This window comes from Cynocephalus volans, chromosome 3 (genome assembly GCF_027409185.1).
Source record: "Cynocephalus volans isolate mCynVol1 chromosome 3, mCynVol1.pri, whole genome shotgun sequence".
NCBI classification, from domain to species: domain Eukaryota; kingdom Metazoa; phylum Chordata; class Mammalia; order Dermoptera; family Cynocephalidae; genus Cynocephalus; species Cynocephalus volans.
In genome coordinates, this window is record NC_084462.1 from 35250211 (window position 1) to 35270744 (window position 20534).

The window sequence follows — 20534 nt, forward strand, 5'->3', positions numbered from 1 at the left end:
ATGGGAAAAATGTTTTTCAGACATGGTAGGCTTGTTTTGTTAAGAAATGGAAAAGTCAAAATTTTTATATGCCTTTCAAGATGCCCTTCAGGCAGGCCTGGGAGAGACATCACAGGGCCCCCTGCTGGTGCCTGTGACCCCAGCCCTGTCCTCCCCTTGAGGGCTGGTTTGGAGAACAGTGAGGTGCCATGTGAGATACAGCAGCTCTGGGGACACACATGGGATGTGTGGGTGTCCTGCCATCTGGCTCTGACTTCTGCAGGCAGAGCTCATTTTGGGTTCTTTTGCTTATTTTTCTGCTGTGGCAGACTTCCTCAGCCCACCTGTGGATACATAGGGCCTCTCTCCCGGCCAAGAGACCTCTGCTCAATACCTGTTAGGAGTCATTTGTATCTTAGTGAAATTTCAAATCCATGTAGTTTCTTTTCTAGAGAGAGATTGACCACCTACTCTAATTATGACAAGAATATTTTGTCCTTTACTAAAGGAAATTTAGACGTTGGGGTGCTGGTGTATAATACGTTCTTTAGGGGATTTGGGCTTGTGCGCTCTCTTCACAATCTCTGTCCCGTGCAGATGGTGGGGGTTAGAAAAGAAGGGTGTAGCTACGACACTCTTCTGGGCTCCAAGTTCATACAGACTCTGTCTGCCTTGCTAGACCGTGTTGTTGCTACTGGCTGGAGGAGAGGCTCTGTGCCTCTCTGTGTGCCTGGTGGATGAGGATTGGGGGAAGACAAAAAGGAGAGGCAAGGGACTTGGCAATATCCCTTGACTGCATCTAAGACTTCTTACTGAGATGACCCTAGCAAATCTGACAGACACCCAAAAGAAACCTCCACTTACAGCAGCTGAGTGTGCTGGAATGTTCTCTCACCTGCCTGCTTCTCCATCTCCAGTCTTAGCCCTAGCCCTGGTAATACCCACTTTCTGTGGTTAATGACCTCAGGGAAGGTTTGTGGTGCCTCCCCTCATACCTGGTGAGGACCACACCCTTCTCTAAGAGCTTTGGGTTTTTTCTACCATGCCCCTTTCCTCCTAATTCTACATCACAGGATCACGTAACAACACCAGCTTTCCTTGGCATGGGAAGGGGAAGATGAGTGGGGACCGGCCAGAACGTGAGCCTTTGCGGTGGGCGGGGAAGGGGGGCTGATGCTCTGCAGCTTGCCCCATAGCCTCCTAAAGGGATGAAGCCGGAGCTGCTGTGGCCTGAAGGGTGTACCTGCATTCTTGATGGCAGCAGCTTCAGTTGTGTGGCCAGAGAAATGAGAGAAAATCCATTTCTGTCTCTACCTCTATCTCTGTATCTCTGTATGTCTATATCTGTCTATATCTATCTAAATCTAGATAGAATAGACAGATAGATGGACAGATGTGCTGGTGGGACAACACTTAAGAAAGGACCCCATACAGCCATCTGCCCGTGGGAATCTGCCCCCAACTGACTGGGCAGATTCCCACAGGTGTTACCTACTGATCAGGGCTGGGGGTGGTGACACCTGTCTTCCAGGGTCCTTGTGAGTGTTACATGAAAAAACATGGCAAGAGCCTTATAGCCTTATGCAGGAGTCATGATATTTCAAGAGCACATTAACTTCATTGTCACTGTGACATGGCTTTGCATAATAGGAAAGAGAAAGTTGAACTAAAGCGTTGTGACCACACAGGCACCTGTGGAAATGCAGGTGTCCTGAAGGGTCAGGTCACTGGAGGTTGTTTGGGTCATTTCACCCAACACTGGGGCAGGGCTGGGAGCAGCTTAACACTCTGCAGTTACATTGAAAAGCTATTTAGTCAGGTGTTTTATGAAAGGACTGTACTACATTTTACATCTATTGTGTTTATTTTTCATAAAGATTTTGAATGGTGTAATCGTGAATCTGTTATTTTCCTTTTAACATATTACCTTACTGTTTCTTCCAATTTCAATATGTTATACTTCTCATAAGGAGAAATTTGTAGTGATGTGAGTCATGTAGGACTATGGACACTTTGCAGGGATCGGAAGGTTATACTGAATAAATGAGTTGTGTTTTCCTCTCTCACAGCACAGGATATCAGACAGGATTCTGCTCGCCAAATGCCTGACGGTGTTGGGATTTGTTATCTTCACGTTCTTTCTCAATTCATTTGTCCCTGCCGTGTATCTCGATCTTGGTGAGTCTAATTTTTTGTTAGTTTGTGTTGATAGGCTTTGTAGTTGATATCACAGTCTGGATGGCAAGGTTTCAAAGCACGTTCCCAGATACCTACTTTAACTGCGAGCAGCTGTGCTGGTGAGGCATCCAGCGGGGGCTGAGATGGAGGGTGGGCAGCCTCCACGGGAAAGAAGCAAGCCTTCTGCCCTACTTCCCTTTTGTTTCCAGGAAGAGAGGGAGAGAGACATGCATCTCCAGCCCCTGCCAACTTGGTGCTAGGTCCTCGGCCCCTCCAGGGTCTAACATTAGAAGGGATATGGAGTAGGTACGGTCATCTCTATTGTACTGTTCCCAGAGGAGACAGGGAGTCACATCAGCAGGGCCGGTTCTGCCTCCCATGCTGCTCAACGTGATGATTAAATGACAGCCTGTTTGTGCGAGGGCTGAGGACTGCAAGAGCTCTGCACAGACCCACTCTCCTGTCCAACAGTGCATCTGTTTCCCCATTCTCGTCTTTCCCTTTCGCCATACTGCCACTCTCAGGCCTCTACACTTTTTACAGCATGCTGTTGAGGCTGGGGCTGTCCCCACCTGAGACAGGGCTCTTTTTCAGGTGGAGCTCACCCCAGACCCTGTTAATGCTCAGCATCCTTCCACTTTCCATAAACATTCTTCACGTTCCTTAGGCTTTTATCATTGATTTCATACTTACCTCTATTGGTGTCATTATTTAAAACAAAACAAAAACCACTTCTGAAACCCTCCCCATGTGGAAGTCTAGGTCTATGAGAAAGATCAATTTGAGGTGCTATCAAGTCTTTTCTTTAACCAAAACCTTACTTTCCTTCAAAAGTGAGCTCTGCTATGATATTAAAATATCTTATTTTTTATCTTAATCTTTTATGAAAATTTAATTTACTGCCACACTTGAAGAGTGTAGCTGCTGTGGAAAGCAGAGCCCCCTGAGTATGTGAAGTGGCTGGACCAGTAGTTACTGTCATGTCATTCCTTCTTAGCTTCCTGGCTGGCCTTAGAATCATTTTTTAAAAAAGTTTATTTATATATTGTTTTTATTTTTTACATTCTAAGATGTTGTTGTGGAGCAGTTGTGGGGGAGAAGGAGTGGGGAAAGGGCAGGCGATAGTGTGGGAGGAAGAAGAAGGGGGGAAGGGGGCATGGTTGAGGTCTGTGGCAGCTTGGTTGTGGCTGGGCTGGATGTGAACTTTGGGGAGACATGGCTGAGGCTCTCAGACCCCCACCACCCTGCCTTGGGCGCCTCGGGCTGTTCCAGCGGTGGCCTGGTGGTCATTGCTGGGCTGGATGCAGACATTGGGGGGGTTTGGCTAAGGCCCTTGGCCCCCCACCACCCTGGCTTGGGAGCCTGGGGTGCTTCCGGTGTGGCCTGGTGGTCATCACTGGGCTGGATGTGAACATTGCGGGGCATGACTGAGGCCCTCGGCTCTCCACTGCCCTGGCTTGGGAGCTTGGGGGCTTCTGGTCCTTCAAGGTTTTATAGGTGTTCTTTGGTGGTGTTAGACCTTTACTGGTTAATATCAGAACTTTGTCTCTAATCTGTGGGGTTTTATTTTTTCTTTCAGTTCTGTGCAGATTATTAGCTATTCCCATCACTTAAACTCTGCACTGGAACTAATTTGTTGTCCTTTGGTTACTTGTAAAATGGAGGAACTTCCTGTGGGGACTAGCACTTGAGCCCTGTGGTTGAGCTAAATTGCTCCTTTGCTGCTGATTCCCTGGGGAAGGCTTTTTGTGCAGCTCAGGTTTTAATTGTTGACCTTGTAAGCACTTCTGGGTCTTGTAAGGTCTGTTCCACCTGGGTTGTGTGGAAACTCTGGTCTGGGCCTGAGTCTTTTCAGCAAACTGCATCCCCTGCAGTTCTGCATTCCTGACCAGTCTCCACTGAGTGGTCCTGTGCTGATTGGAGGGCAGATCTGTTGTCCATGCTGTGCCCCGATGTTCCCCTGGTGGTCCATCTTCCCCACCCTCCACACTCTAAACATTTCCCATGGGATGAGCCATGTGCTGGTCCCTTGTGATGACTCACCGCTCTGAGTGGCTTCTTCTTTCAGTTGTCTATGGCGCCTCACTCCTATGTGGGTTCATGGGAACCCTGTTAGTGGTCTTGCTGACCTGGGGGCCACCAAGGCTCTCTTCTCCCCTGCTGCCTCTAAGCAACTTCATATGAAGGGCACAGCTGTGGCTTTTGCCAGCTCTTGCTCCATCTTGCTCACCAGGGCCAGCCTTGAAGTGGTCAGGGCTCAAAACGGTTGGAGCAGTCCTTTCTTTCTCTCATTGTGGCCTCTCCTGACTTCATGAACTCCATAGGTCTGTACTCCTCTTCCACTGAACTAGCAGCCCCAGCTTGGCATTTATTGCTTTTTAATAGTTGCAATGGTTGATTGTGGGAGAGGGTGATGCTGGGTACCGTCTATTCTGTCATCTTGATCAGAAGTCACGCTTAGAAATCTTAGGTTATGACTCTGTTCCCTTTTCTGTTTTATGTGAAAGAGCCACATTTCTAGATTCCCATACATAACACATGCTTTTGACTGGGTGTCCATCTTTTTACCATATGTTCACAGCCTTTCAGAATTTATTTCCCTAAATAACCTCAAGTCCAACTTGGCAGGTGGCCTGGGCTTGGTTCTGAGCTGACAGGTGTTCTTTATCCACACCAGAGAGCCAATCCACATAGAATACCAATAAAGCAATGGAGAATGCCAAAACTAGCGTGGTAACAGTGTCACGGAATTCAATTGCACGTGGTTGATTACATCTAGAAATTGTTGCAGCATAATTATTTTTAGTTACACTCAGATGTAATGTAATTTTAACATTATAAACCTTTAATCACTACAAGAATGTTAGGTGGTCACTGCTGATAATTAAACAAGTATACTAAAACTGGTGTTTTGTGGGCAGAGGGGTTCCATTAAAGAATTCTTTTGGGTGTTCAAAGATTATTTTATTTCTAATTTTATTTGAGATTCCACTTTAAAGGAATATAACAGGCATTTCAAAAACTGAAAATATTTGAGAGCTTACATGCAGTTTTGTTAGCATTTGGCAATAATCTTTGAATTAAGAGCAATACTTTTAAAATTTAAAGTCATATCTTTAACTATGTGGACTTAATTACTCTGAAACTTTTCATTTTAGCCTGGGAAGTCTATCCTTTTTATGAAGATGTCTCATCTCTTTTTGTGTAGTTGTTGCATCTCTGACTGAGGGGCTTATTTCTTTTCTGCTTTTAAATCTTTTCAGTTAGGGTTTGTGTACAGGTGATTTTGTCTGAGGATCCTATTCATCATGATAGGTTAGGTTGATTAGAAAAGTTTGATTAGCATATATTTTATTAGAATGCAGTTTCCTTAGTTACAGTAACTCTCCTGATAGGAATGGGGCAAAATAGACGCAAGATTTTTCCCGGGCTTCGGACAGTAGAGCATGTGATCATTTGTCTTTGGTGATGTTCTGTTTTGAATGTGACCTGCTGCATAAGTTGAGCATCATGCAATGTGATGTTGCATAACATGAGGTGACATCATATCACACAACTTGATGCCATATAACACAAGATGTCATGTAGCACTTTGCATTGTGTATCACAACATGTCATATGATACAAGATGACATTATATAACACATAATGTCATATAACACAAGGTGATGTCGTCTCATATGATGTACATTGTGTTACACAACACGATGTCATATCATACAATGTATACCATGTAATCATACAGTGTATATCATGTTTATCAATGCAACACATAACATAATGTAACACAAGGTGATATATAACACAAAGTGATGTCATATTACACAATACACATCATGTAACATATGACATCATCTAATACTGCATACATCATGTAACACAATGTGAGATTATAAAACACAATGTGAGGGCCAGCCCATGGCTCACTTGGGAGAGTGTAGTACTGATAACACCAAGGCCATGGGCTCAGATCCCTATATAGTAATGGTCGGTTAGCTCACTTGGGAGAGCGTGGTGCTGACAACGCCAAGTCAAGGGTTAAGATCCCCTTACTGGTCATCTTTTAAAAAAAACACAATGTGGTATTATATAACACGAGGTAATGTATAAGAATGCATTATGTAACAAAATGTGACATCATATAACACTTTCCTTCATTTAAGAATCTTAACCTAAACACATTGACTTTCATTTCTTTTTTTTTTAATTTTTAAAATTCTCACAGAGCAAAATTGACCTTTCAGTTGGGTGTAAGGTTCTAGGAATTTTAACATATATGTAGATTTATATAACTGCCACTACATCAGAATACAGAGAAATTCCATCCGCAAAAAACTTGTGCTATCCTTTTGTAGTCATGCACGCTGCCTCTAGTCCTGGCAAGGACTGATTTGTTCTCCATAGCTATAGGTTTGTCTTTTCAATGTGAAAATGTGGAATCAGTGCTGTATACGTGGAATCAGATCATGTGCAACCTGTTGAGACCTTCTTCTCTCACACAGCATAATGCCTTTCATATTCATCCAAGTTGTTGCATGCACAGTACTTTGTTCTTTTGTTGCTGAGGGGTATTCCAGGGTATGGATGTACCATGGTTTATCCATTCACCCATTGAAGGACATCTGGGTTGTTTCCAGTTTGTGGTGATTGTGAGTAGAGCTCTTCTAAACATTCATAGGTTCATAATCAGTTATCCACAATTCTGAAATCCTAAAGAATCAGTGAGGTAAGTTTAAAATGTTATCTTTGACCTTATAATTTATAACCTTATCAGCTTTCTAGGTGTCCTTCTTTGATAATTAGTTCAGAATGTATCCCCAGATTATCTCACAATATGTTTGATTAGATTTCAGTTGAGGCAACTTTTCTGTAATTATTTCCCTGATTATGATTTTAAAATTGCTGGTCTTATGTGTCCCTTGGTGTCCCTATTGTTGAGCAATTTTATTGTTGTCCTCGTGAAAGTATTTTTACATACAAATAAAGCAATCTACTTGATCTGTCTTAAGCAAAATATAGGATTATTATAATGATAATGGGCTGACAGACCCAAGGGACAGTGGGACCTCTTGGGGGACAGGCTCAGGAAGGAGAAAGCATCCAGACAGAGGCCCACAGAACAGCTCCAATGTTGAGTTAAGCTACGGCTGGTTCACCCATGGCCTCAGCAGACTGTATGGATTGACCTCAGCGACCCTTGTGGCACCTTGGTGTCTGATGCTAGCATAGCTGTCACATATCATTGTATGTCAGCTGTCTTCTCCATGAGACTGTGCGGTCCAGGTCACCATTCCCAAGGCCACAGGGACCCACACCCAAATGTGCTGTGTGTGTGTGTTGGTGGAGCCATGTCTCAGTCCAGCTCAGGAGTTTCTCCTGCCTCTGTTTTTGTCTGACAATGTGAGTGAGCTGGCTTTCACGGCACAGCCTGGATGCTTGGTGCTTGTATATATTAAGGACAAGAATTCTGTCTCTGTGTATGTGTGTGTGGGTGTGTGTGTGTGTGTGTGTGTGTTTTCATTAGAGGTCCTAGTATTTGAAGAAGCCTGCTAGCCTCCAAGCGCAGTAACCCTTGAGTGTCTTGATAGTTTTAGTTACTGCTTTCTAATGCCATATTGTAGGGCTGTACAATTCCCCCCACTGCTCCAGTTTTCTCCCTTTCATTTTTAGAGGTTGAGATGGGATAGATACAGAGCAAACTTATAGATTTCCCACTTTTATTAAAGATAAGCTGGGTTCAGCCCCCTGGTTGGGTTCAAGCAATGTACCTGGAGTCTTGGCTGTGCCACTCTGTGCAGGGGGGTGAGCATGCTCTTCTCTGTGATGAGAAGGATATTTGGTTGCCACTCCCAACCTTCATCAGATCTCAGGGGGTATGTCAGTCTAGGCAGGCGTATCCCCCCTGCTCCCTCCATCACAGTTCATACACTTCCATCCCCAAGTTGCATACTTGGTTTAAGAGGACCTAATCTTTCCAAGGTTCACTAGCCTCTTCTGTAAAGTAGGGATCCTTATGTGTATCTTCATCACATCATATTATGTCGTCAAAGACATTGCATGTGACTGAGCTTCTTAAATCAGTTATAAATGGTGCTGATGGGAAAGGATTCGGTTGATACCTCCAACTAACTTAAAATGAGGAACTTCTGTTTTTCAAAAGACACTATTAAATGAGTGCAAAAGAAGCCAGAGAGTGAAAAAAAACATATATTTTATTGCATTTGGAAATTACATCTAAAATATAAAAAGAATAGCTATGGATCAATAAAGACAAAACACCCAGTAGAAAAATGGACTGGAATCCTGAATAGACACGTCACAAGAGGATATTGAAATTACTGAAATTATAAGCATATGAAAAGGTGATTAACCTCATAAGTCATCTGTAAAATGCAGATTTAAACTGTGATGGGATATCATTACACTGCACCTAAATAGCTAAAATTGAAGACTGACAATACCAAATGTTGAGAGGTTGTAGAGTGACAGGAGGTGTCCTATTGCTGATATGATTGTAAATTTGTACAACAACTTTTGAAAATGGTTTGGCAGTGTCTACTAAAGCTTAGGATGATGCATATCTACTGCCCAGCAGTTTTGTTCTTAATTATATGCCCAGTAGAAATATGTACATATGCACACCAAAAGACATCTGGAAATGCTCACAGCAGCAGCTATTTATAATATCCCCAAACTGGAAACAACTCAAATATCTTTCAACCCCTAGAATGGATAAATAAATTGTGAGGTAATCATAAGCTGGCAAACTATAAGAAATAAAAAAACAGAATGTACTACTGCAATTGTAACAACATGACTAAATCTCACAAATGTGCTGAGCAAAGAAAAGTCTGTCAGAAAAGAGTACAAACTATAGGACTCCAGTTAAGAAGAACTCAGAAACAGGCAAATCTATCCTATGTTGTTAAGGGCAGAGCCCACCTGGAGTCCTGGGGCACGAGAACCTTTTGATGTGGTCCACTCCAGTCAGCCTCCAGGGCAGAGAGCGGTGGAGATGGTGGAGAATAGATGGGGAGGGCCAGGTCAGCAGGGTCCCGTGCACCTCCATTGGCTTGTCAAGATTGGTGGAAGACATCATTTGAAGCAAAATGCTTAGAAATAGAATCACTTATGTTTCGACGACCTTTGTTCTTCCCAGCCTCAGCTCTTCTAAACTACTCACATGATGTAATTATGGCATTTCCTAACCCTGATTGGAAACCATGTAGAAGCCTCCAGGTGTTGAAAGGAAGCCATTAACTTCATGGCAAGTGTTGATGTTGCAGCCACAGCTGGAACCTTGGACAGTTGGCAGCCACTTCCCTGGATCTACCAGGGAGAGGGCAGATCTGGACCTAGATCTTTTTGGTTCTAAGCCAAGCTCCAACATTCAGTTGCTTTATGACTGTGGGCACCTGCTCTGTGCCTCAGTATCACCATAGGTTGCTGTGAGGATCAAATCAGTTAATACACACAGAGACCTCAGAGATAGCGGCTGGTGCATTTCTGAGTGTGATGGGAATGGATAGTTCAGGCTGATTCTGAGCAGTTCAGGAAAACAGAAGCATAGAAAAGTGGTCTTGCTTTTGCTGGATTTTAAAGGGCAATTAGAAAGAATAGAGATTGTCTCACGAGAGAAAACCTGTGCAGTCTATGAAATAATTGCATTAGGTAGTTAGATGCTCCCTCTTTTTGGTCCCTTAGCAATTTCCCTATGCATGCTGTATAATAGAACTCAACCCCTTGGTTAGTCAGCTCCTTCTGACCATCTAACCAGCTCATCCTCTGCTTCCTGTCCTACTCACCCACCCAACTGTGGGCTGGGGGCTCCCCAGGAGGAGGTACTGGGTTTGCACACTGGAGGCTTAATGCCTGAGTAAAGACAGCTTCAATGAGAGCTCTAGAACTACCCCACAGACAGCACAGGGTAGCTGTGCAGCTGAACATTCTTGATTACTTGGGATAAATTTCATTTGGCCTGTTCTAGGCAGTTGATGGCCAGTACTCATGAGATATCTCCCGAAAGGGAGGCAGGCAGGGTGGGTGGTACTTTGTACAGCATGGTCATTTGTGAGTTTTCCTGGCTGAAGGATGAATGTGAAATGAGCAGCAGTTGAGCTATTCTCTGGGATGCATCTATGTGGTAGATTCATCAGGACAGTATTGCTTTTGGTCAAAGGCAGCTGCAAAATGTCCAGGGCAAAGAACATGTGCAATGCAGTCTTTATAAAAGATTAGAAGGTTTCGGATAGAATAAAATTAAGGTACATTTCTCAGTATAGTAAACCACATTATGGGGGAGAGATTTCAGATAAATAAACCAGATTTTTTATGAGTGGTGCAAGCATTCCATTTAAAGACTGAGCACATGAAAGGAATTCAACTTGGTGGATGGAAAGGACTTCTCACAGGCTGGGAACTGAATCCTGGTGTTGCTCCCAGCAAGCTCTGTAGCCTGAAGAAAATAAGTTAATCTCTGGGAGCCTCAGTTTCCTCACTGAGGCTGAGAGACCTTCAGGTGCCTGTGCCACGGAGGTTGCTGAGTGACTGATGTAAGTCCTTGTCCCACTATCCCTTAAACCATCCTGCCCAGGGCTTTGGGAATCGGGGAAAGAGGCTCATTTAGCTCTTTGTTCTGCATTGAAACTTGACTCTGTTGCAGATACAAATGAAAATACAAAGCCACTTATTGCAAAGTTTGCTTTGAGGAATGGCTAATAATACATACTCAAAGAGAGGTTTAATAGAAGCTCCACAGGATAAAGACAGGTCAGGTAAATAATACTTTTTATCCTTCTCCATCTCTATTCAACCACACTTAATTTTTAGAAGAGTTGTCTCAATGGCACATAGAATTTGTAATAGAACATGAAACTGGAATTGCGTGTTCCCATCAGTGGTTTTTCCTTCCAGCACTATAGAAGAACTCTTCATCCTTTGTCAAAGTAATTGAGGAAGCCCGTGCTTAGTGAGAATGGAATGTTGCCGAGAGTGACCTGGGGGCCCTCTATTAGAAGGTGCCACTTTGACTCCTCAGTGAAGGGGCCAGGCGTTACCAAGCAGATACACTTGTTGCACAGGCAGTTTGATTAGTGCCGCTGGCTCTGCAGGCAGTGCGATTAAAATTAAGGGAGAAATTGAGGTTTTGCAGGGACACAGTATGTCTTCATTCAGTTGTAGGCTATTGCAGGGAATGTTTCTGACAAGACAAAGCTTTGTGAGTATGGAACCTCTTCTGAAGCTGCATTGATGAGTGCAACAGCAGGAGTTTTGGTTGGACGAAAACTCAGGCCTCCAGAAATGATAACAGAAAGTAGAATATAAAAAGAGTTCTAGAGGGGCTTCCATCTTCCTGTCATGACTGAAATTTCTCTCAGGATCATGGAAAATAACTTCTGATTTACTGATTCTTAGAGAGAGGTTCTTCCTGCACAGCAGATGGTAGCATGCTGTTGCGATTGTGGGAAAGCTTTACCTAGGGAACATGGCCTTGGGGAGATTTTTTCTTACTGAAAATTTAAAGAAAAGATATGATGATCTGTCTTTAGAGGAGCAATAATCAGATGTGATGGGTCAGGTAAGCAATCGTCCATTTGTCTTCTGTACTGTGGTAGGTGATCTGGAATATTCAAAGAAAAGTAATGAGTCAGGTAAGGCACATGTGGAAAAATCAGGCTACCCCAGCTCCTTTGCTTAGAAAACTTTAGTGACTTCTCTCCTTCTACAGAATGAGGTCCTAATATCTTTGCATGCTATATAAGGTCTTCTGATATGCCTCCCACATGCTAGACAGTATACTTCCTAACCACATCTTATTTTTATATATATTTAAAATGACAACTGTTATATATCACCTAACATTGCGTATGTGTATACAATATGAAGTAAAGAAAATAAAAAATAAAAAATAACAAAACAAAACAACAAAAAATAAAAATAAAAAAAGACAATACAACGTAACGTATGTGATGTGTGATATATATATATATATATATATATAGCATAATGGTTGCCATTTTAACAATTTTAAGTGCATAATTACAATTCAGTGGCATTAATTTTAATGTTGTGTAACCATAACCACTATCTCATCTATCTGCAAAACTTTTTATCACCCCAAACAGAAACCCTGTAACGATTAAGCAATAACTTCCCATTCCTGTCTCTCCCCTTGCCACTGGTAACCTCTAATCTACCTTCTGTCTCTATGAATTTGCCTGATCCAGAGATTTTATGTAAGTGGAATTGTGCAATATTTTTCCTTTTGTGTCCGGCTTATTGTAATCAGCATAATGTTTTTATGGTTCATTCATGCTGTAGTATGTATCAGAACTTCATTCCTCTTTGTGGCTGAATAATACTCCATTGTGTATATATATCACATTTTGTTTATCAGTTCATCTGTTAATGAACACTTGGATTGTTTCCACTTTTTGGCTTTTGTGAATGATGCTACTGTGAACTTTGCTGTACAAGTATCTGAATCCTTGATGGGTCATATGCTAATTCCATGTTTAGCTTTTTGAGAACCTGCCAAGCTATTTTCCACAGTGGTTGCACATTTTACAATTCCCACCAGCCATATAGGAGGGTTCCAGTTTCTCCACAACCTCACCACTACTTGATGTTTTCTTTCTTCCTCTTATTTAAAAAATTGTGGCCATCTTGATAGGTGTAAAATAGTATCTTATTGTAGTTTGATTTGCATTTCCCTCATGACTAGTGGTGATGAGCATGTTTTCATGTGCTTAATGGCTATTTGTACATTTTCTTTGAAGCAATGTTTTTTTCAAGTTCTTTGCCCATTTTAAAATTGGGTTGTCTTCTTGTTGAGTTTTCTGTATTTATGTATTCTCCATATTAAATAGGTATCAGATATATAACTTGTAAATATCATCTCCCATTCTGTAGGTTGTCTTTTTACTGTCTTGATAATATCTTTTGATGCACAAAAGCTTTTAATTTTGAAGTTCAGTTTATCTGTTTTTTAATTTATTGCTTGTGCTTTTAGTGTCTTATCTAAGAATTCATTGTGAAATTCAAAGTCATAGGTTTACCTCTGTTTTCTTGTAAGAGTTTTATGATTTTAGCTCTTTTATTTAGGTCATTGTTCCACTTGAAGTTAATTTTTGTTTGTAGTGTGAGGTAGGAGTCCAACTTTATACTTGTGGAAATCCAGTTGTCCCAGTTCCATTTGTTCAAGAGATGTTTCATTCCCCACTAAGTGGACTTGGCAGCCTTGTCAAAAACCAATTGGCCCCAGAACTATGTTTTGGGACTATTTCTGGACTCTCGATTCTATTCCATTGGTCTGTGTGTCTATCCTTATAACAGTACCATACTATTTTGATTACTGTATATTTGGAGTAAGTTGTGAAATTGGGAACTGTGGATTCTCCAACTTTGTTCTTTTTCAAGATTGTTTTGACTATTTGGTACTTCTTGCAATTCCACATGAATTTGAGCATCAGCTTTTTCTTTTATGATAAAAGGCTGTTATAATTTTCATACAGATTGTAGTGAATCTGTAGATATCCTTGGGTACTATTGACATCTTAAAAACATTAAGTCTTTCTACCCATGAACACAGGATGTGTTTTCATTTATTTAAGTCTTTGTTAATTTCTTTCAACAGTGTTTTATAGTTTTCAATGTACAAGTCTTCTTGGTTTATTTATTCCCAGGTATTTTATTCTTCTGGGTGATATTGTAAACAGAATTGCTTTCTTAATTTCATTTTCAGATTGTTAATGGCAGGTGTATAGAGACACTATAGATATTTGTTTATTGATCTTGAACCCTGCAAATTTGTTGAATTTGTAGCTTTCCTGTGGATTTCTTGAGATTTTCTATATACAGGAACTTGTCATCTATTAACAGAGATAGTTTTACTTCTTCCTTTCTAGTTCAGATGTCTTTTATTTCTTTTTCTTTCCTATTTTCTCTGGGTAGAACTTCCAGTACAATGTTGAATAAAAGTGGTAAAAATAGGCATCCTTGTCTTGTTCCTCATCTTAGGAAGAAAGCTTTCGGTGTTTTATACCATGGAGTATGACATTAACTGTGAATTTTTTTTTTTTTTTTATAAATTCCCTATATCATGTTGATGGAGGAAGTTACCTTGTAGTCCTAGTTTTCTGAGTGTTTTTTTTTTTTTATCATGAAGAGGTTTTGGTTTGTCAAATACTTTTTCTCTGTCAACTGAGATTATTGTGTTTCTTTCCTTTATTCTGTTAAAATGGTGTATTATATTGATTTTTCTTATGTTAACTACTCTTGCATTCTTGGTCATGGTATATAATCCCTTTTCTTTTTTTGAAATAAAAACATTGTTTATTACTGAAGTAAACATATGTGGCATATAATTCATATAGTGTATAAATTATAGAGTATGTAATCCTTTTAATATGCCGTTGGATTCACCTTATTGGTGTTTTCTGAGGACTTCTGAATCTCTCTTCATAAGAGATGTGGGTACGTAATTTTCTTTTCTTGTGATGCCTTTATCTTGCTCTGGAATCAGGGTAATTTTGACCATATAGAAAGAGTGAGGTGGGAGAAAATATTTGCAAAATATATATCTGACAAAGGATTAATATCCAGAATATATAAGGAACTCAAACAACTTTACAAGAAGAAAACAAGCAACCCAATTAAAAAATGGGCAAAAGAGCTAAATAGGCATTTCTCTAAGGAAGATATCCAAATGGCCAACAGGCATATGAAAAAATGCTCAACATCACTCAGCATCCGGGAAATGCAAATCAAAACCACATTGAGATACCATCTAACCCCAGTTAGGATGGCTAAAATCCAAAAGACTATGAACGATAAATGCTGGCGAGGCTGCGGAGAAAAAGGAACTCTCATACATTGTTGGTGGGACTGCAAAATGGTGCAGCCTCTATGGAAAATGGTATGGAGGTTCCTCAAACAATTGCAGATAGATCTACCATACGACCCAGCTATCCCACTGTTGGGAATATACCCAGAGGAATGGAAATCATCAAGTCGAAGGTATACCTGTTCCCCAATGTTCATCGCAGCACTCTTTACAATAGCCAAGAGTTGGAACCAGCCCAAATGCCCATCATCAGATGAGTGGACACGGAAAATGTGGTACATCTACACAATGGAATACTACTCAGCTATAAAAACGAATGAAATACTGCCATTTGCAACAACATGGATGGACCTTGAGAGAATTATATTAAGTGAAACAAGTCAGGCACAGAAAGAGAAATACCACATGTTCTCACTTATTGGTGGGAGCTAAAAATTAATATATAAATTCACACACACACACACACACACACACACACAAAAAAAAAAAAAAAACTGGGGGGGGGAAGAAGATATAACAACCACAATTATTTGAATTTGATACGACAAGCAAACAGAAAGGACATTGTTGGGGGTAGGGGGGAGGGAGAAGGGAGGGAGGTTTTGGTGATGGGGAGCAATAATCAGCCACAATGTATATCGACAAAATAAAATTTAAAAAAATAAAATAAATAAATAAATAAATAAATAAATAAATAAAAATGAAAAAAAAAAAGAAAGAGTGAGTAAGTGCTCCATCCTCTATTTTTTTTTTTTTTTGAAGAGTTTGAGAAGGTTTGGCTTAATTCTTCTTTAAATGTTTGGTAGAATTTACCAATGAAGGTATCTGGTCCTAGACTTTTCTCTGTTGGAAAGTTTCAATTAGTGATTCAATATCTTTATTTGTTATAAGTCTTTTGATATTTATATTTCTTCTTGAGTCAATTTAGAAAATTTGTGTGTTTCTACGTATTTGTCCATTTCTTCTAGGTTATTTAATTTGTTGTTGTACAATTGTTCATAGTATTCTCTTATAATCCTTTTTATTTCTGTAAGATCTGTAGTAATGTCCCTACTTTCATCTCTAATTTTAGTCTTTTGTGTTTTCTTTTTTTATTCTTCCTCAGTCTAGCTAAAGATTTATCAATTTTGTTAGTCTTTAGCAAGAACTAACTTTTAGTTTCATCAGTTTTCTCTATTTTGTTTCTACTCTCCATAGCCATTATTTCTTTAAATATTCTCTGCTCCTTTCTTTCTCCTTTCTCTTCCTGGAACTCCCATAGTGCATACGTTGGTCTGCTTGATGGATTCGTTGGGCTGTATTCACTTTTCTTCAGTCTTTTTATTTGTGTTTTCAGACAATACTTTAAATTGTCCTATCTTCAAGTATATCAATTCTCTTTGACAGCCGTTGAACTCTTCTAGTGATTTTTTCATTTTCGTTATTTCAGCCCCAGAATTTTTGTTTGATTGTTTCTTTTTTGCCTTCTTAACTATTTTTTAAGTGTACAGTTAACTAATATTAAGTATATCCCCATTGTCGTGAAACAGATCTCCAGAACTTTTTTATCTTGCAAATCCAAAACTCTATACCCATTAAACATTCCCCCTTTCCCCTTTCTTCAATTCCTTGCAACCACCATTCTACTTTGTTTCTATGAATTTGACTACTTTAGATACCTTATATAAGTGGAATTATGATACTTGTCTTTTTGTGACTGTTATTTCACTTAGTAAAATGTCATCAAGGTTCATCCATGTTGTAGCATTTGACAGGATTTCCTTTATTTTTAAATCTGAATAATATTCCATTGTACATATATACCACATTTCCTTCATCCATTTATCTATCAATGAACATTTGTGTTGCTTCCACATGCTGTGTTGATTATTGTGAGTAGTGATGCTTTGAACATAGATGTGCAAATTTTTCTCTGAGACTCTACTTTCAATTCTTTTGAGTATATACCCAGAAGTGGGATTGCTGGATCATATAGTGATTCTATTTTTAATCTTTTGAGGAACCTCTGTACTGTTTTCCATAGTGGTTGCACCATTGTACAGTCTCACCAACAATGCACAAGTTTCCTATTTCTCCACATCCCTGACAGTACTAATTTTTTTTTCAATAATAGCCATTCTAATGGGTGGGAGGTTTTGATTTGAATTTCTCTAATTATTAGTGATGTTGAGCATCTTCTCATGTGCTTTTGGCCATTTGTATATCATCTTTGGAGAAATATATATGTAGGTTCTTTGCCCATTTTAAAAATTGGGTTATTTGCTTTTTATTGTTGAGTTGTTAGAGTTCTTTATATATTCTTGATATTAACCCTTCATCAGATATATGATTTGCAAATATTTTCTTTCATTCTGCAGGTTGTCTTTCACTGTGTTGATTATCCTTTGATGCAAAAATTTTAAAGTTTGGTGTAGTCACATTTGCCTATTTTTGCTTTTGCTGCTTGTGCCTTTGGTATCATATCCAAGAAATCATTGCCACATTCAATTTAATGAATCTTTTTTTTCTATGTTTTCTTTTAGGAGTTTTATAGTTTTAGGCTTTATGTTTAAGTATTTAACCCATTTTGAATTAATTTTTGTATATGGTGTAAGGTAATGTTCCATTCTTCATTCTTCATTCTTTTACATGTGGATGTCCAGTTTCCTCAACACCATTTGTTGAAGGGACTTCTCTTCCCTCATTTAGTAGTCTTGATGACCTTGCCAAAGGTAATTTGACCATAAACATGAGAGTTTATTTCTGGGCTCTCTATTCTATTCCATTGGCCAGTTTCTTTCTATGCCTCGTGATTTTTATTGTTAAAAATCGAACATTTGAATATTATAATGTGGTACATCTGGAAATCAGCTTTTCTCCCTTTCTCAGATTTTTTTTGGATCATTAAAGGCTGTAGTAGTCCATATGTTTTGTGACTTTTCCCAAACTTTTGAAGACTGTGTTTTGTCTTGTGTGACCACTGATATCTATGTTCCTTAGTGATTGCTTAGTGTGTTCACCTAGTGTTTTGACAGAGATTTCCTTGAATGCAAAGAGCTAAAAACGAACAAACAAAAAACAGCAAAAACACTTCTCCCACTTTTACAGATTGGCTCTGTGTTGGAACACTCCTTCAACATGGTCAGGCGTCAGCCTGAAGTGAAAGTTTAAGGAATTCTAAGGTATAGAGTGAAATGTCATTGTGGTTTTACTTTGCATTTCCCTAATGACTGGTGATGTTTGATCATCTTTTCATGTCCTCATTTGCCACTCATATCTTTTCTGGTAAAGTGTCTGCTCAAAATATTCCCCATTTTAATTAGGTTGTTTGTTTATTTATTGTTAAATTTTGAGAATTTAAAAATATGTATTCTGGACATTAGTCCTTTATTAAATAGATGATTTGCAAATATTTTCTCCAAGTCTGTGGCATGTCTTTTACTTGAGTGCCATTTGAAAAGCATGAATTCATAATTTTGATAAAGTCCAATTAATATCAAATTTTATGGTCCACAAAAAGTGTCATGCTTTTAGTATTGTATTGAAGAAACCTTGGCCTAACTCAAGGTCACAAAGATTTTTTCTTGTTTTCTCCCAGAAGTTTTATAGTTATAAGTTTAACATTTAGAACTGTGTCCGTTTGCATTAACTTTTGTAAATGATTTATGAACATATCAAAGTAAAATTTCTTTTGTGTATGGATACCCAATTGTTCCAGCCCCATTGAACCTTTGTCAAAAATCAATTGACTGTGAATGTGTAGGTATATTTCTGGACTCTCCAATGATTGATTTGTCTTGATGCAGTACCACACTGTTTTGATTACTGTAGCTATATAATAAATAAGTCTTGAAGTGAGGTAATTTATATTCTCCAACTTTGTTTTTCTTTCTCAAAGTTGTATTGCCTATTCTAGGTCCTTTGCATTCCTATATGAATTTTAGAACCAATTTGTTAATTCCAGCAATCTTTTGTGCAGAAATTTCTTCAAAATATTCTTAGGAAAAACTAAAGAAGATGTAAATAAATGGAGATATGTCTCATGTTCGTAGGACAGAAGATCCCCTCCCAATTCAATGTGGTGTTAATGCTTGCGTGTTATGTTACACAGCAAAGGCACTTTGCAGGCGGAATTATGGTTATAAAACTTAGCAACTTGATAGAGAGAGATTTCCCTTTATTATCCAGGAAGGACCATGTAATCACATGAGCCCTTAAAAATGGAAGTGGGAGATAGCAGAGTCAGTTGGATGTGACAGAAGAAGAGGCAGGAGAGATTTGAAGTGTGATAGAGACTTGACTCACCATTGCAGGCTCTGAAGATGTAGGAAGGGGGGCATGAGCCAGGGGATTTGGGTGGCCTCCAGAAGGTGAGGACAGCTCTTGGGTGACAGCCAGCAAGGAAATGGGGACCTCAGTTGTGCAGCTGCAAGTGATTGAATTATGTCAACAACCTGACTGAGCAAGGAAACAGTCTTTCCTAGAGCATGCAGAAAAGAATGCAGCCCTGTCAACACCTTGCCTTTGTCTTGAGGAGACTCTAATCAGATACCCAGCTGTGGACCCACCATACTTCTGACCTTTGAAAACTGTGATGTAATAAATAGGTGCTATTTTAAGCCACTACATTTGTGATAAATTGTTATGGCAGCTACAGGAAACCAGTATGCTTTTTACATCTGTAGAACCTGTATCATGTCACTGATATTATTCTTGATATTGGCAATTTTGTCTTTTCAATTTTTGTCCTACTCAGATTGGTTAAAAGTTTATCAATCTTATCAATCTTTTCAAAAAACCCAGATTTTGGTATCATTGCTTTTCTCTAACATTTTTCCATTTTTTATTTCATTGACTCCTGCTGAGATCTTTTACTTCTTTTCTTCTGCTTATTTTGGGTTTCATTTGCTCTACGCAGTAAGAAAAAAAAATGAGCACAGTATTTGAACAAAAACTTCATTAAAAAATGTATGGATGGCAAATAAGTATGTGAAAAGATGCTCAATATCATTAGTCATTAGAGAAATGCAATTTGAAACCACAGTAAGATACCACTTCACACTTGCTGGAATGTCTAAAATCGAAAAGGATAACCAAGTCTTGGTGAAGATGTGGAAGAACTGGAATTCTCATACACTGCTAGTGGGATTGTATAATGGTACAACCACTTTGGAAAACAGTTGTGCAGTTTCTTAAAACAAATGTTCCATATAACGTTCTCTAATATTAATCTATCATATGATCCAACCATCACATTCCTGGGTATTTACCCAAGGGAACTCAAAGCATATGTACTACAAAGAATTGTATATGAGTGTTCATAGCACATTCATTTATAATGGCCAAACAATGGAAACCATCAACAGGTGAATGGTATGTACATTGTAGCATATGCATACAGTATTGTTCTACTAAACAATAAAAAAGAGTGAATCATTGATCCACACACCAACATTGAAGAATCTTAGAAAATTATGCTGAATATTGATTTTCTGTCTGGATGTATTGTCCATCAAGAATCAGACAAAACATATGTATTGTATCATTTATAGAA

At 39.3% G+C, this 20534-nt stretch overlaps 1 protein-coding gene across 1 annotated transcript in view; it reads left to right on the forward strand.

Moving 5' to 3' along the window:
• OCA2 (OCA2 melanosomal transmembrane protein) overlaps positions 1-20534 on the forward strand; it is a 309735-nt gene that overhangs the window by 126537 nt on the left and 162664 nt on the right. The window contains exon 17 of the mRNA XM_063091522.1: positions 2049-2157. Coding sequence (XP_062947592.1) covers positions 2049-2157 — 109 coding nt within the window. The remainder of the gene's footprint in view (positions 1-2048; positions 2158-20534) is intronic.